The sequence below is a fragment of the Caretta caretta genome, chromosome 3 (assembly GCF_965140235.1).
Source record: "Caretta caretta isolate rCarCar2 chromosome 3, rCarCar1.hap1, whole genome shotgun sequence".
Taxonomy (NCBI): domain Eukaryota; kingdom Metazoa; phylum Chordata; order Testudines; family Cheloniidae; genus Caretta; species Caretta caretta.
In genome coordinates this window covers 99583519-99601842 of record NC_134208.1, presented here as the reverse complement: position 1 = coordinate 99601842, position 18324 = coordinate 99583519, and the positions used below count along the sequence as shown (strand labels likewise).

General features: G+C 41.4%; 1 protein-coding gene across 3 annotated transcripts in view; it reads right to left on the bottom strand.

The window, feature by feature from the left end:
* Positions 1–18324, bottom strand: part of LAMA2 (laminin subunit alpha 2) — a 476685-nt gene that overhangs the window by 144174 nt on the left and 314187 nt on the right. For all 3 annotated transcript variants that reach the window (XM_075126729.1, XM_075126730.1, XM_048844580.2), the window contains 4 exons: positions 16003–16183; positions 10881–11017; positions 7219–7455; positions 5357–5500 (listed from right to left, as the gene is read on the bottom strand). In XM_075126729.1, the coding sequence (XP_074982830.1) occupies positions 5357–5500; positions 7219–7455; positions 10881–11017; positions 16003–16183 (699 nt within the window). The remainder of the gene's footprint in view (positions 1–5356; positions 5501–7218; positions 7456–10880; positions 11018–16002; positions 16184–18324) is intronic.

Genomic DNA, 18324 nt, shown 5'->3' with positions numbered 1-18324 from the left:
CACATCACCAGTTGTGGCCAAGGAACAATACACTATAGCTGGGAATAGCAAAGGTGGTGTTATGTATATATACAGAAGAACAAGTTCCAGTGAGAGGTAAAGTCAATGTGGAGGTGGGATACCAGGATCAAAAGCTATGCTTACCTTTAGGAGTAGTAAAGGGGGAAGGTCCCAGCCTCCTCGGGTAAGACTGGTTAAAGCTATTAAAATGTAACAGGGCAGTTACCAGCCATCTCTATATGCTACATGTAGAAGCACTTTTTGAAAAAACACTCAGAGCTGTTCAAGGAGGGTCTTGTTACTTTGAAAGGGGTCACTGGCAGAATTTACATGGATCCAGATGCTAAACCATGTTTCTTTAAGCCAAGTCAAGTACCCTATGCCAAGAACCATGAGGTAGAACCAGAACTGGACCAATTACAGCTAGCTGGTATTACTGAGCCTGTCCAATTCTCAGTCTAGGCTGCTCCTATTATCCCAGTGTTGAAATCAGTTGGTGGAGTGAGGCTATGCTGGGACTACAACCGTGTGGCCAAGTTAGATAGGTATCCACTCCTCAGGATTGAAGACCTGTATGCTACCTTATCTGTGGGAAAACCTTTCACAAAAACTGATTTAAGTAATGCAAATCTCCAAATACCTCTGGACGATGGTTCTAACAGCTACGTAATGATCAATACTCCCAAGGTGTTGTTTCATTACAACTGCCTCCCCTTCAGAGTGTAAGCAGAGCCAAGTATTTATCAAAGGGCAATGGACAATTTATACAAAGGCATGCCATGTGTCTGAGTCCACCTTGATGATATCCTGATTACAGGGGAATCTGAGTCAGAACACTTGCAAAATTTGGACCAGGTCCTACAATAATTGGCTGAAGCAGTATGCATCTTAAGATGGAGAAGTGTATTTTTCAGTCTGCTGGAGTAACATACCTGGAAACAAAACTGCTGCAACTGGTTTACATTCTCTAGAGGAGAAGGCACCACCACCAAAGTCCGTGTCCTTTCTAGCCAAATTTTTACCCAAATGGCAACTGTACTATTACAGAAAGGGATAAAATTCTAGTGAAGTCAAAAACAAGAAATAGCTTTTGCAGAAGCAAAGGAATTGCTGCAGTCAAACTTTTTAGTTCATTATGAAATCCAGAAAAAGCTAGTCTTGTCTTATGATGCCTCATGATATGGGATGGGAGTGGTACTAGCCCACTGAATGTCAGATGGGTCTGAGCATCCAATCAGTAATGCAACAAGGTCACTAGCTCCAGCAGAATTTCCCCCCCAAAACCAGAATGAGAAGGGCTAGCAGTAGTCTTTGAGGGTAAAGAAGTTTCACTCTTACCTATATGGCAGGCATTTTGTTATGCACAGACCATAAACCTCTGAAAGATCTGTTTGGTGAGCACAAACCTGTACCCCCTATGGTATGTGCCAGAATTCAGAGATGGGCTCTCACTTTATCAGCTTATGACTATGAGTTTGATTATAAACCTAGAAAAGCATTGAGATGCTCTGAGTAGACTTCCTTTACCGGATAGCCCGCCCAGAGTACCTCAACCTATAGGAACCATCCTCCATATTGTACTACTGTCCACTTCTCTAATTGAGGCAGCACAGATAAAAAGAGAGACAGAGCGAGACCCATTATTATTGTGAGTGCAGAGAGTGGTTACAACTGGCTGGACAGAGAGAGTAAGCACAGAGCTTCAACATTATTACTTCCTAAAGGATTCTTCACGTGTCCAGATTGGGTGCTTATTATTAGAATCCTGAGTGATCATACCTCCAAACCAGTGGTATTGAAGTTGATACATGAAGCACATCCTGGCATTGTTCACATGGAGGGGGTCACCGTTCAGTTGTGTGTGGTGCCCGGGAATGGATCAGAAAATCGAGACTGTTGGCAAACCACACACTGTTGCACAATCTAGCCATCATACTCCACTGAAAGTTCCTTTGCACTCATGCAGGTAGTTTCAGTGACCCTATGTGAGGCTTCATGTAGACTATGCAGGTCCATTTATGGGGAAAACGTTTTTAATAATAATTTATGTTCATTCAAAATGGACTGAGGCATACGCAATGCCCTCCTCCACAGCTGAGGCTACACTTGATAAACTTGAACTTACATTTTCCACTTTTGGATTTCTTGAGACAGTGATGAGTGACAATGGTCCCCAGCTCACTGGTGCTGTATTTCAGGAATTTATGGGAAAAAAACCCAGCATCAAATACAGTAGGACTGCACCAAATCACCCTTCCTCAAGGGCCTAGTACAGTGGGCTGTCCAAATCATAAAAGAGGGAATGGAGAAGATGGCACAGAAGCCAAAATGACCAGGCTTCTTTTCCAGTATTGCATGATGCCGCTAGCCACAACAGGAAAGTCACCTGCCGAAACTCTTAATGGGAAGGAAACTAAGAACTCATTTGGACTCTCTACACTCTGTTAAAGCTGCTAAGTTGAAGGAAAAGCACGCAGCACAAAAGTTATACTATGATGTCTGAGTGTCACCAAGAAGGTGCACATAATGCAGTATATGCTCTTACAGCACGAACTGGTTAACTGTTCGCATCATAGCACATGCAAAACCACTTTGTTGGGTAACTGAGTTATCAGATGGGAGGCACATTTATAGATATCACAGTCATGTTCATCTGCAGTACCATGGGAAGTCACTAGACAATTCTCATTTGGATATTGAAGTAACAGGAGTTGCAGAGTCATTAGACTACCCAATTGTTACTTCCAGAAATAGTGAGACTTGGACGTTAAGCCTGCAGAGATGGTTGTATTATCAGAAAGTCCTTCTGCACCTGCTACTGATCAAGGATTGCAGGTGTTTCCATTGTACAGTTCCAGAAAATCTCCCAAACCTAGAGATAGACTGGACTTGTAGTAGTAAGATGTAGGCTTGACATGAGTAATGGACATGGGTGAGGCCTCATTTCTTGGGAGACAGAATTAAGGAGGCAAATGGATCAGCAGGCTGGAAACAAAACGTCTGTACTAACTAAGATAAGGGGGAACACCCAGGGAATCATTTACAGTGGTCAAGATAACAACAGGTAAGATATTCCTGAAATATAAGATGAGGTAAGGAATAAATTGTGCATGGACAGTGTGTGGACAGAGCATGCTGTACAGGGATTGGTTCCTACAAAGTGACAAAGCCAATCCTGAAACGTGTGGGGGATCCAATGTCATGTGTAAATGTATACAAAAGAAGAGGTTTGTGAGGTATGACCTACACCCACCCACATTTGAGTATGATCCACTCACTGTAGCTTTCCTGTATGCCAAACAAAAGAACCTGAGTAATGAGACTGGAGTCAGACTGAATTCTTGGGGAACCAAGTGGAAGAGGTCTCAGGGGAGCCCAAAGATAAGGCAATTATGCTAGCCATGGCAGAAAATCCCTTGCATTTGCCTGAGGTTTGAGGTAGTGTACCCAGCCAATTAGTCAGGAGGTTTTATTTTGTTGTTGCAATGTTAATGTTTTATGTTTATTATTAGGAATGATTTAGAGGGGAAGGAGTGTAATGTTTTAGGTATTTTTGTTATGATTGGTGAAACCTGGTGACCAGTGTGAGAATATCTATTTACTATTAGCAGCCCTAAGGCTGTACTGAGCATTCTTCCTGAGGTTTGGGGCGGGAACAGGGCGTGGGAATGAGGAACTTTTTCTGAGATGTAGACAGATCAGTTGTTTATGTGATCCTGTACCACAATAAAATATCTCCTTTTCCAGTTCTAATCTGTTTTGAGTCTCAGGCAAGTGCATGAACTCATTGTACTGCCCAGCCCCACTTGCATCTTTTTCATTTAAAATTCAAACAAATTATTGTGTTCTCAAATACACTAAACTGTGTGAGCCCAAAAGTCGCACTGATTGGATAATGTAATGGTATTCCACAACTATTTAGATGTTAGCAACCTCACTGAAAGAAAACCAATAATATGCCAGCCAAATCATTGCTGTGGTTAAAAGAAAACTGGAATAACTTCTGCCCAGAATTACCGAGATTGTTCATAGAAAGCATGCAGCAAGCTGGACAAACACAGAGAACAATAAAATAAAAAATCAGAATTGCAGACACCATAATGCTAAGGAGTCAGGAACAACAATTAAGCTAATGAAGAAATCACATCTGGGTTTCACAAAATGCCATTTGGGCACTGAGGAAGAGGAGAGGCCCAGCACGGTATTCAATTATTGTGCTGATTATATTCTCAGGAGCTGTTGTTCAGTGACAGGACTTGGAAGTATTCGTTCCAGCTGCCAACTTCAAAGTCATGTTCCTGGAGTGGGTCTTGCTACTATTCACCAAGTACATCAGCCAGCAAGAAAATGGTTAACACACGTGAACTGCATTAAAGATTTTCATCAGCCGCATGAAGTTTGTGAATTTATGGCTTTTCAAATGGCACTGACTCTGTTTTGAGATAGACTGGAGTATTCAAAACTATAAAGGCCCAGGTAGCCTATAATGTGAATCTGCAAAGTCTTGTTTAAATCTCAGAATTCAAAGAGGAGTGAATAAAAAGAGAATAAAAAAACCCCCAGCTTTAAATAATGCTTCAGCTTTATTCCCTCATGTAAAGACCAAAACAGAGTTTGCAAAAGGATTGATGCTTTCATTAGCTCTGTGGCATGACTGGTCTTATCACCTTCCTCTCGACCCAACCCACGTCGGATTGATAAAGTTGCACCAACACAGCTCATTTGGAATCCCTCTCCGTCTATCGGGGGGAAGAAAAAGTGCTAGAGATAAACAGAGGACTTCAGTCACGAGGACTATCAATCCAGCATGGGATCTGTGGTAACTCTCTCTTCTGGGGGGACAGGTCTTTTGTTGTTCAGTTGGGCTCCACCCACCAACCCAGGATTTAAATGGATCAGCATCTATCACAAGCACAACTTTAAAAAAAATTATAAGGGGAAAAATGAGGAGTTAATCAAATCAAATCAAATCGACATATTTAACTACAAGCAACAATGACCCTGGAATATGGTTAGGGAAACTGTGCAACAAGTTCTGATTCTCATCTCTGTGTCAGTGCTCTAGTGTGCTGGATCTTCACCGTACAATTTTCCCACACTTGAATACACTGCTTTTTACTGGGTTTTAATAGCTTTACTTTGGCTTGACATCTATTACACTATCAAACAATTTTTTGTAATGCCTTGACCCTGATTGTCTAATGGAACATGCTCCTCTCTCTACTTCTCAAAGTACGCAGGGGAAAAGATTGCTTAAACGTTTTGCCATTTCCTAGCTACCTCTCTGTGCCTGACTAAAAGAAGCCAGCAGGAAACTACATTATCACATTACACGGCTCAGCAGTTCCCTACTCACCCACATGCGGATCAGTCCCTTTGCCTCACTGCACTGAGTAGTCAGACCAAAGCAATAGCAGCTGTTGCAGCCAAGTGGGTTTTTGGCATAGAGTCCAAACATTTCAGACCTGCACCTGTCACAGTGGACACCTTCCACGTTAACCTGCAAGAGCACAGGGAAGAGCTTTATTTAGACACACCAAAAACCAAAACCAACTCCATGCCCCACAGCCCATGCACAATAAAGGGATTTGGATGAGAAGAGTAGGTTTAAGGAAAAAATTAAGGCTTACGGTTTTCAGCCTCCAATCACACATATATCATACCTCCATCCACTAGATAAGTATGGGCAGAGGATGCTGGCTCCATGTTGGTAGAGGTACTTGTAGGACAACAAATTGCACTTTTGATATGAAGTGCTTAATAGCTTATTGATAAAATCAGTGAAATTATGCCCTCCAAAATTGATGAGTTAATCAAACCTTTTGTCTGCTATGAGTTTATCTTGACACATCAGAATATTTAAGGTACAGTACTGACTGTACTAGCTGAGGAATTTATTTTTATAGAACTATCAAGGGCGGTAAAACATTCCCACTTTCTCTCTTCATCTGATTGTTTTTCCGCGTCATTGAACAATATATAAAGGGCTGAAATGTGCAGCTATTCACTGTTGTAATGTCAATACTTTTAATTCCACTACGCCATTATTCCCAATAAAGAAAGCTAGACTGTGTATCACTGGATGTACCCATCATTTACACTGAGCCTTTTTGAAAGGATTTTTATACCAATTCTGTGGCATTTTAAACACTCACAGCCAATATTAAAGAGCTGAATCTTTTACTTAAAGAACAATGTCAATATAAAACGTACCAGGAAAAAAAATCTCTATTTCTATTACTAACACCAAATCAGAGTATTAAAATTGAAAGAATGTTGACTATCTAATTTCATTTACATCTTTTGTTTAACTTTTTTTTTCCTATCAGCCTTAAATGGTCAATGTCACCGCTTTTGGTCCTACTCAGTTACGGTTTCTGATTCTTATATAGGAGCTCCATGCTGTTGTTTTTTGATTCACAACGTGGCCAGGATCACGTAAGTAAAAACAACTGCTTTCATCAAAATTTTAAAACCCAACCAACCAAAGAAAACATTTCTTTATAAGGCTTTGTAAAATCTCCTTTCTCCCTTTGGGAGCTATACTTTAGGCCTAAAATGTGTCGACTAATGTCCATTTGATAAAAGAATTATCAAGCAATAATAGTTATTTCAGCTCCCTCTTCCTTAATTACTAGCTGTCTACTCTCTCTGCATGTCTGGATATTGAAACAGAATGAAGGATCCTAAAATGGAGTCACTCTGATGAGATGCATGAGTATTAATGTGACAAATTCTATAGCCTTACTCAACAAAGCTCCCATTGAAGTCAATGTCCCAGTAAGGATTAATTAAGGACTATGGAATATGGCCCAAATGTTGCTATCACCCAAAAAGTCATTCTAATTTGCCAAACGGCTGATTTTGTACACTGAATATGGCCAACATGGTAACAGTTCTGTAAGGACAGGAAGAAAAACTTAAAATAAGAAAAAAATCTAAGTCAAGGCCACATTTAGGAACTTGCTTTATTAAGCTTTAGTGGATGAAAGAGCAACTTAGTGTAACATTTAATTGTTTGTTTCTCCCTCTAGTTCCAAGACCCTTGGCCAGGAAAAAAGGGCTACTATTACAAGCAGCTAACAGAGTTTGTGTTTACTGTAGGTCCCAAGTTATCTCACTAACAATCTGTTGTGATAAGCGAGTACAAACTCCCACTAACTTTGAAGCAGGTTCCCATGGCACCATTAAGTCAGCTTGCATACCTCATTGCCTTACCTTGCAGCTACATTGCCCTGTACCATCAACGCATGAACATTTTTCCGTCTCTGCATCACAAGTCTGAGGATCAGTCCCTGCCAGTAAGCAGTCACAGGGAATGCACTGTGGGTATTTCCAATATCCCGGTCTGCACTGAGTGCATTTGTCCCCAGCGAATTTAGGGTGGCAGGAGCAGCAGCCTGTATCTGAGTTACACTGGAAACTGAGGGATCCAACCACACTGCAATCACAGGCCTATAAAGAAGAGAGAGACGACAATAGATTTTAATCACATTTCTTGTAGGCATATGATGAAGTGAGCTGTAGCTTATGCTCGAATAAATTTGTTAGTCTCTAAGGTGCCACAAGTACTCCATTTCTTGTAGGAAGTCTTGTCATTTGCAGCCATAGATGAACACAGGTTACTTGGGAGTTCGTATACAGTAATGTATTTCCAATGCTAACAGCAATGCATCTGTATCAGAAGGCCACAATCTAGTTAGGGTAAGAGAGGGGCCGGAAGTGAAACAACATGTATTTACAATATTATTTTCATCATATTTTATTTATCACTTGAGGCTTATGCGTTGTAAATGAACCAGTCTAGTGGCTTGGTGTGTGGCCTCTGAGTCTGAGGTAGCAGAGTGAGAAATATAATGTGTTTTGTTAAACCCACAAACAAATCTTGACATCTGGTGCAGGGAAGGCTTAGACAACACTGCCAGACCTGCAGCTGCCGTAGGTCTCAATCCCAGTGCCACCAAGTCCCACCAGAACTAGTGCAATGATTATTAATTAGGTTCCAGTGCATGGACAACACGTCGCAGTGCAGACAGAACTGACTTTGCATATGGTCCTCTAGAGAAGCAGGTAGTCAGAGAAGCTGAAGGCCTCCAAAAGGTAGAAGAACCAATCCCTCAGGAGTATCATTGTGACGACTCGGTAATGCTAGCAGAAAACATTCAATTTAATCAGTGGCATGATGGGAGCCTCATATCAAGAAACTTTGCTTGCAATAGCAACATTGTTCCAGTGTCACTAGTACAAGTTGCCACAGTAACTGGCGTGGACACACACTTACTAAAATTAAAGTAGTAAAGCTGGCAGGGAGAGGAACAAAATTTGCAGATTTAGTTTCCACTCAAAATTAAAACCTTGTTAACATGACTAGCTACAGGATCCCATCTGAATTTAAAAGACCTGCTCACAGCATAGGTCATTTATATGACAGACACGCACTCAATCTTTACTGACTGCAACAGAAACACTAATGGTTAGCAAATGTTTGACAGGCTGCTGTGCAGTCTAAGAATTAAAACCTTTTCAAAGCAGTTTGCTTATTCACTATGTTATGCTGCAAGATAAATCCTAGAGAACAAATTGTTCACCACACGGAGAAATAGCTCGGGGTACAAGATAAAAACCTAAATAACGATCACATAGAATGTTTCTTTTGCAAGGAACCAGTTTTATGCCGCATCCTCCAGCCTGAGAGTTATGACAGGCTCTGAAACCTGCTCCTCTAAGAGCTCAAGTGGAGTAGGCATTCGCACCTCACCTCGGAGAAATTAGTTGCAACATGCGAGAAGGGAAGATGTGACTGATATATCATTATTCATTTAGGTAGTGCCATAGCAGCTGCCATGCTAATACACTCATACAAAAGACAAACGGAGAATGGATTCCACAGCTCAGATAAGGGTCTTCACCCCGTTAGGCTGGTTTCAAGCCAAGCATTCTATATTGCAGCAGACAGGCAAAGATTTTACCAGAGGAGCTTTAAACACACTCGGAAAAGATTCTACATAATTAGTGAGCTGCTTGAGCTAGATGAGAAACAACCCTTTCAGGAAGGTCATTAATGGTATATGACTACGTTCAGGCAAAGCACACTCTTCTGGCATAATTGCAGCAGTTATTAAAGTGTTAATTCCTGGGAAGTGTTATGAGCTTCAAAAGACTGTTAGAAACAATGAGAACTTTTAAAGTTAAGTGGTTCTCCAAGCAGGGCAGGCTCTAGGATTTTTGCCAGCCCGAGCAAAAAAATTTTTTGCAGTCCCGGCTTTTTTTTCATCCCCCGCAACCCCCAGCTCCGCCTCAACTCCACCCCTTCCCTGAATCCCCAACCCCGCCTCCTCCCCTGGGCATGCCACATTCCCCCTCCATTGCTTCCTGTGGCTCCACCCCCCGCAACCTCCCGCCCTAGCTCACCTCCACTCCGCCTGCTCCCCTGAACATGCCGCCGCTTCACTTCTTCCCCCTCCCTCTCAGGCAAGGGAGAGGCAGCGTGTTCAGGGAAACAGGCAGAGCGGAGGTGACCGAGGAGGGGGGAGCGCAGGAAGTAATGGGGGGGGTGTAGAGGAACCACTTCCCGCCCCAGCTCACCTCCGCTCCACCACCGCCGCCTCCCCCGAGCGCGCCGCCACTCGGCTTCTCCTCCCGCCCTCCCAGGCTTGCCGCACAAAACAGCTGTTCTGTGCGCGGCAAGCCTGGGAGGGAGGGGGAGAAGCGGAGCGGTGGGGGTGGCGCACTCAGGGGAGCAGGCGGAGGCGAGCTGGGGCAGATTTCTAGGGGCGGCATGGCTGGCGCCGGAATGTGCCACCCCAAGCACCTGCTAGTTTTGCTGATGCCTACAGCCAGCCCTGTCTCGAGGAAATCTCTAGGGGAGGTATATGCAAATTTAATACCTCCAGTTATGCAACACCCCCCACACCAGTCTTTTGAAGCTACACCCTGAGGAGAAACCCATTGTCTATGAATCAACTATTATCAAGTCAAAGACCCAGACTGTATTAAGGAGAGACTTTCAGATTCATGGGTGAGCCAAGGCGATTATGAACTTGTAATCACTGGCAACCCCCTAGGTGGGGTTTGAAGGACTGTTCACCTGCCAGAGCCCTTCCTGCAGTCAGGGTGTGATCTCTGGTAAGCTTATTAGCATGTGTGTAGGTTCTATTATTATTTTTAATATGTTTTCTCTGTAATGCTTTCATCTTAAGAAGAAATGCACTTGGTTTGAAAGAGCTGCACGTTAACTTAACATAACTTAACATAACGGCAGTTATGCTGTTTATAGTCTCTGAGGAAGGAAGGCAAAGCGGCCTCCTGAGTCAGTCTGCCTTCCTGATGAATTCACAGAGTAGGCAGGGAGCTGTGCAGCCTGCCCATCAGTAGGGAGAGAAATGTGCATCTCCGCCCAAGAGAGGTAATCGCTGGAGTGCTAGAAGACTAAGAGTGGGTGCCCTTGATGGACCATAGTGGGGCCCTGAACTGTAACAGTAATCTTCCCAGTTGAGTTAATATACCTATAATACAGAAATCATAAACAAACAATATCCAACAGCTTCACCATGGATGAACATATGGTTCAAACAGATCTGGTGATGCAGCAAATAACAGATTGTATGCCAGGACAGAGAGTCTGCAGTATTCAGATACAGGTCATCAGCACCTATATTGTTTCCCTGATTGATACCAAAACTCAAAACACAACCACGTGGCTCTTTACAAGCCTAAAATTGCAAAACTCAAAACACAAAACTCAAAACTCAAATTGCAAAACTCAAAACTCAACCACGTGGCTCTTTACAAGCCTAAAATTGTATTGTAGCTTCAAACTACTGTACTTTACACAATAGAAAACATGGAACACACAGAGAGAAAATAAGAGATCCACTCACCTTGCACCCGCTGACAATGTCATGACCCCAGTAATTTGGTGCACATTTATCACACTTCTCTCCTATTGTATTGGGAGGGCACACACAACGGCCGGTGACTGGATCACAATTATTACCAAGATGGGAACACTCACAAGCTTCAGGGGAGAGAGATAGAGAAATAAAACAGAGATAAAGTCATCCTCTCTCCCTGACATAGAGAGAGCAAGGTTAAGTCCATTTTCATCAGAGCTTTCACTACATGACACTTTTCTGTTGTCATATATCTATATCTATATGAAATAAAGTTATTCCTTCCTCTTGTTCCCTTTTGAAGTCTAAGGGTTCCTCTCCACTTCTTGTTCTTTGCTGGAATTTCTCTGCAGAGAGGCTCACTGTAGGCAAGCACTTCTATTTTAAGAGGGAGATATTTTTTAAAAAAATCAAATCTTCCTGGCTCCCCTTCTTTTCATCCTTTTGCCTCTAAAGAAGTGGCAGAAAGAGAATAAGGGAGCGAGTCTGAATAAATATCCTACTACTGAACTGATTGCAACTCCAAGTGGCGCTAATAATGTGGACAGCAGAAAACCCACATTCACCACTGAGATCCCCTTTAGTTGCATTGTTCCGGGAGACTTTGGCAAACCAGTAAAGTGCCTGAAACCACTATGGCTTATTGTTAAAAGCAGCCAAGTTAGCAGGCTATAAATTGGCCATTCAGCAGTCTCAGTTTAACTAAGGCAGGAGGGGAGGGGGGTTTTTGGGTGCCACAGAGAGGGCAGCTTGACCCCGCGTCCTTCCTGGTAAGAATTGTGTTGAAGTTGCTGATACATGGATTTTAGAAGAGCAGGATGTGCCCCAGGAATGTCTATTGGGGCCTCAAGGCTGCAAACTCTGGAAAAACCCACACCTAGTTAATCAATAATCAGAAGGAGCTTCTTGCTTGCCCATTGGAACTGCTTGCTTAACAAGTTTGCTTTAAGGGACATGTCATTCTATTACTAATGTATAAGTAAGGGGGAAAAGTTTGAGGTGGTGGGACTCTTCAGGACTGGACTCTCCCTCTGGATGCGTCGGGCTGTCGTTGTGCCACTTGAGAACCACACTCAGCTTTGGCAATTATCAAGGGTTGGGGGTGTTTTACTAACCTGTTGCAGACGTGTGTATAAGTGCTTGAGACTAAGTAAAGTTTAGCTTTAAGTGAAAGCACTCTTGTGTTGTCCTGTTTGTGCCAGCCATCTATCGGTCGGACGGCCGTGTCTCCCCTGATCTATTTCCTGACACCACCTCGCACAGAGTAAAAGTTACCAAGAGCGTTGGGTTGAAAGAACCCCGGGTAACAGCATCTGCTTCAGAAGCAGTTAAAACAGTAGAACAGAAATCTAGTTCCCTTTCTTCACCACATTCTGCTTTTAATGGGTCTGTAATAAACTCTTCAAACAAAATTAGACTCCGGTTTCAAATAAAATGGTAAGTTTAGAACAATGCAGTGCAGTAACAGAAGAAATAAATCACTGAGCTAGATGATAAAATCCAGAATTTTTATGAAGAGAATGATGGCACTAAAGCTCTAACTGGAGCAATTATCAGAGATAATGTTGCTATTCATAGTCAACCAGAATTTATGGAAAAAATATTAAATCTACAAATGTTTGGATTCTGGGTATTCCCAACGAATTATGATTGAAGAACTATCAGTTAAAGTTTCAGCTCTTTTAGCTTTATTGGCTGGAACTGAGTCATCTTAAAATATAATGGGCCAGATTATGGACAATCTAACACTTCCAAGAAGGCTGGCACAGGGCAACTCTTGACTCTACATCATGGGTAGCGTCTTGGATGGGAGAGTTGCTTCCACAGGTAGGTGAGGAGTGGGGGCTCTGACCAATGCAACTGCATCAGTATGCTGGAAAAAGTAATTTGCTCCGGATCCATAGATTCATAGATTATAAAGCCACTGGAATCATCTAGTCTGACCTCCTGTACGATACAAGCCACAGAACTTCCTAATTAATTCCTGTTTCAGTATATGTTTAAACTAACCTCCAGTCTTGATTTAAAAATGGCCAGTGATGGAGAATCCACTACCACCCTTGGTAAGTTGTTTCAGTGGTTGCTGACCCTCATGGTTAAAAATATAGATAGGGCAGGTACAGGGTTGGCTCTGGTTACTCCCCCCTCACGCCCCACTACAGCAGAAAGGGAATGAGCAAGCAGCCCAGGCCTGAGTGACTATCTGTTCCCTCGTCTGTTTCTAGGGCAGCACTACAATGTACTACCCCTTGCTTCGGGTTGTGGCACAACCCCAATTGAGCTCAATGAACAGGTAAAATGTACCAATAAAAAGCCTTCTATTGTTCAAAATATTTCTACTCCAACCAGAACTAAACCATGAGCATGGCGTGGAAACGTAGCAGTTGGCTGTGGTTTGGTAAAAATTGATCTCTCTAAAACAAATCAACTTCTGCAGAAAATGATTAAATGTTTGCCTTGAACCTGCAATGACCTTCATGCAGATGGACTCCTGTGCCCACACAGCTCCATTGACTGCATGTTGGCGTAGAGGCCCAGCCATGCAGAGCTCACTGAGGGACTGAGTCTGTCACTTGAATTCTCTTCTCTGGATTTCCAGACTCTAGTACTATTCGCTACAAATGTTATTTAATTAAAAATAAATTGATATTACAATACACAATAATTATAGTGTGTGAGCTTAATAAAATAAATAATAAAAGCAGAATTCATTTGTTGTAGGTGAAGAACTGGATTCACATGTAGAAATCTTGTACATCTTTTCTGTACGGATGTCAGTAATATATTGTGATACTTTGTTTTTCTATAATATACCTTTGTAGGTTTTATGTTTTTTTTATTATACCAAAAATCTCTAAATTACATTCCTCTTGGATAAATGCTAGATAAAAGAGGCCCAATATTTTATTCTACACTTAACTGTCTCTTTGGTGCTCATTTTCATGGACTTTTTTCGAGCATGATTTGATATACTTAAAAACATTCCGTCTTTTCTATGTGATTTATTATTCAATTCCTGTATTTTTTGTCTTTTGAAACAACATATAAAAAGCTTACTAAAAATAGATGGGGGCGGGAGGGACTTGCATTTTTAACAGAATTCCTTCCTGTCTATTTTCTTCATTTTAGAACTTCTAAAAATCGGAGTCTTCTGATTTTAAGTAGCTGGATTTTTTTTTTTTTAACAATGGCTTTCTCATCTGGTACAAAGCAAATATATTTCTGTCAAAAAAACAAAAACAAAACCCCTCCTAAAACAAAAAACTCCCTTTTTACCTGGATTGCTTTCCCAGCTTAATAGACTGTCTTAAACTTACGTCTTTTTGTGTTTGGAGAAACAGAATTTAAGATTTTAATGTAAAATCTCATTTATTGTCCTTTCATGCCCCTTACTCAACTACGTGAAAAACATTTTGTAATAAGTGGGGAAACATGTATTTAAGTATTCTTATTATCTGTAGGATGATTAAAGACAGAAAGATTTCACAAAAGGGATGTGCTTTCTAGTTCTGTGACTGTTAGAAGAAGAGACCAATCATTAGGGTTGGCCAGAAAACAAGAATTCCATTTCATGAAAAACTTTGAGGTTTCCACATTTGGTTCTGTTCCAATGAGGAATGAAACCAAAACTTTCAAAACTGAGCTAGAGACAGAGACACTAACTCTAGAGCTGTGCCTGATTTCAGACATGTACTAACCACTGAGCTATAAGTGTCAGGAGCTCCCTCTGCCGCAATGAATAGTTAAATATTTACAGAAAGTGGAATAGCTCCAACAGAATCGATCAACAGAAGCAGCGGCTGACTCTATAGCCCAGTGCTTTAAGCACTCCCTAGGAAGCAGGAGACCCAGGTTCAAGTCTCTGCTATCCCAGATTTGGACCCGGGACTTGAACCTGGGTATTCCATATCCTGCATGAGTTCCCCAAACACTGGGCTCCTGGCTATTCTGGGTGGGTCTTGAGCTCTCTCTACCCCTCCCCAAAGAAATACAGACCTGAGAATCCTTCCCAACAGAAGCTTTGCTGAAACAGATATGTTTCTGTGAAAAAAATTGGTTTCAACACACTGGCATTTCCTGAAAAAAAAAATTTTGTTGGAAAATTCCTGACCAGCTCTACCAATCATGAACTCCATTCACAGTTCTCTTGTTTTATGCACTAAGAGCTTGGTGATGGCAGTTACCGTTAGAGCTGAGTGAATAACTGATTTTTTGGTTCATAGGAATTTTTGGAAAAAATGAACAAAAATTCATTTTAGGCAGAACTGAACACTAAAATTGTGAAAATTCAGGCAAACTGAAAAAAAATCCATTTCAGATTAAACAAAACTGATTTTGTTTCCCATTCCTTTCAAGGGCTTACTTAACAAAATGGCCAAACAAGGAGGGGGTCCTGCTGCTGCCCTCCCTATAACTTTAGCCCTGATGTTAGGGCATGAGAGATGTGGGAGACCTAGATTCAATTCCCACTCTGGCTAATGGAGAGAGGGAATTTGAACAGGGGTCTCCCACCATCCAGAAGACTGCCCAAGCCATTGGAGTATGGGATATTCAGGTGTGGATCTTCTCTCAATATCATCTGCTGAAGCTACTCCTTATTTCATGGCTAGTCAGTGAGTCTCCCATATCCTAGGTGAGTGCCCTAACAACCAGGACAGTGTCCTTTTCACTCTCTCTACCCCTTATTCAGAGCAGGGACTCTGAACCTGGGTATCCCACATTCCTGGTGCCCTAGCCACTGGGCTATTGTAGGGCTCACTCTCTGACCAGAAATTCCATCCATGACCTGAGAAACCTTCCTGACTGATCATTTCTGCAAAAAGTTTACATGAATCACCATTTTCCGACCAAAAAATGTTTAATTTAAAAATTCCTGACCAGCTCTGTCCCTATGCCTTTTATGCATACCCATGATATAGCAGCTTGGCTATAAAAAGAGGTAAGAGTGGGTCACTCCATATTATCTTGTTTTCTCTCTGTATGCAGCTCGGCCCATGGCAATGCCCCCACCTTAGATATAGCGTAGGATAGTCCAAGGAAGAACATGCTACAGATTGAGAAGGGAAAAATTTGCAACAGGCCATGAAATGGGACCTCATTGTTTACGTACGAGTGCATCCTCCTTCTTCAAAGTTATAAAACCCACGAGCACAGCGATCACATTTCTTTCCTGCTACGCCAGGCTGGCAATGGCATTGTCCATTCTCATCACAGTCGAAGGACTTGGAACCAAAAGAATTGCAGTTACAGGGAACACATCCTCTAAACGACTGTAGACCAAATGTTCCAGGCTGCCACATAAGACAGAGGAAGAACATTTAGTATAGACAAGGTCTATCTGCAGAACAAAGAGTTAAACAGTAAAAGTGCTGGGGGCAGAGGGTTTATTTGAGTTCTTTCCTCCTCAACGGCAATAAGAATAATCTGAAATAAATTAAAAATAAAGGGCCAGATCCTAAAGCCTTTGAGTTGAGGACATGACGTATCTTGCTGGCTCTGATCTGAGTAAGGACTTAAGTATTTGATCCAATGTTTATTAGAATTAGGGCACTTTGTGTTGCTGTGTAAACCTGATGAATTTTCCTATGATGTCTGTTTCTAGAACCTACCAACACATGTAGAAATAGAGGGTAATCAGATTGCCAACAACCTCCCAAAGACATACTCATAAGGCATCCCTAAGTATAGCAATTTATTTTAGCAGAGAGATTTTGAAGTCCGCTCTAAAAGGTCACTTATAGAACTTTGCCATTTAACCTGGCTGGAATGCCGGCTCCATCTTGCTGAACTGAATATTTGGATTGTGATATTTTTGAAGGTTATAGTCATAAGCTAACTGAATAAATACAAATACTGACCTATGCTTCAGCATAGTCTGCTATATGCTTTGCACATTATCATTATGATTTTTATTACATTTGTCTGATTTCAGGCCCATTCTTGCTCCCACAGAAGGGAAACAGGATGGAATGGGAGGATAGATTTCACCTCCTTGGGCCAGGGACCATTTCTCACACATTTGTCAAACAGTATATATGACTACAGCACTCTGTGAATAACGCATAGAGATAACTTACAAAAAAACAACTGAACCCTCTATTTTGCTGCCAAAACAGGGGGGGAAAAGCATTAAGGTAAAATTCACAGGCCAAATTCAGCTATGGTATAAGCGAGTGCAACTTTATTTACTTCAATGTGAGTTGCATCCTTTTATTCTAGTTTTGAGTGTTGTCCAATATTTTCAGGGCAATTAAATAGCTCTGACAGCCAAAGATAAAGCTAACCAATCAGCCTCTTGTTTCTCTTCATTTTATTCTTTTACTTTTTCTGCATTAACCGCTCCAGGGGCCTTCCAAAATCAAAACCTGAAGACAAATATTCTGCAGACATTGAATATCAGTGGCTATAACACTAAGTAGCTCCCCCCTTAAGCCTATCTGTATAAGGCAAAAATACTTGTGAAGAAAGGAAGTTAAGGCTTTAATATATATCAAACTGGACAGACCTATGCTGAGCTTTCGGCCGATAGGTTAAATTGTTGACACTGAATCAGCTGAACAGAAGTTCTATAGCAGCACAAAATTCTTTGTATTAAAATGATGAGTTCAATTTTACATTAGGTTTATGTTTACTGTGAATATGACAGGGAAACCAAACTTTGCATATAGTGATTTTGTCATTAAAGTGCATGAGGCTGTGGAGGTGGAGTATTTTTGTTTAGCTGACATGGATCTGACATGGATCAGATTGCTGGAACAGGGCCTCTGGGCAGAGGTCAGCTGGAAGAATCATGTGAAAACTAATGAAAGATCATACATATAACAAGTAATTATCCAAATTTTCATTTCCACATTTTATAGTGATATGCTACACTGGTATGTACCTTAGCATGATGAAACATAACAGAGAAAGGAATACCCAAACTCATGTAATTAAATTTCCAGGTTCAATTAAATCTACAGACCATCTCTAAAGATTTCTTTCATAAGAGGAAGAAATAGAATTCAAAAGAAGAAATGTGAATATGCAAAATTTCAGGACAGGGATTCAGATCAATGCAGCGAAGCAAGCATAACCCAGCATGCAGCTCAGCTCTCAATGAAAGGTTTGATAGGATCTAATAAATTCTGTTTATCAGAGTGAAAAACAGTAAAATTGGCTCACAGGCTAGAATTGCATAGCGTGAAGGAAAGAAGGATCACCAGCATACTGTATTGTCTACAGTGATGAGTTTTGCAGAGTGAAAGGCATTCTGATAAGTCATGCAGTCTCCCCCAGATTAATCCTCAATAAAATCTATTTATATATTGAAATTAAAACTCCATTTTATAAGCATCATATTTAACAGGGAGCAAATTTCTCACTTCTAAGACCCTGGATAAAAACAAAGAAATATTCTGAATCTTTCCGAATATACTATTATGTTTTGTCT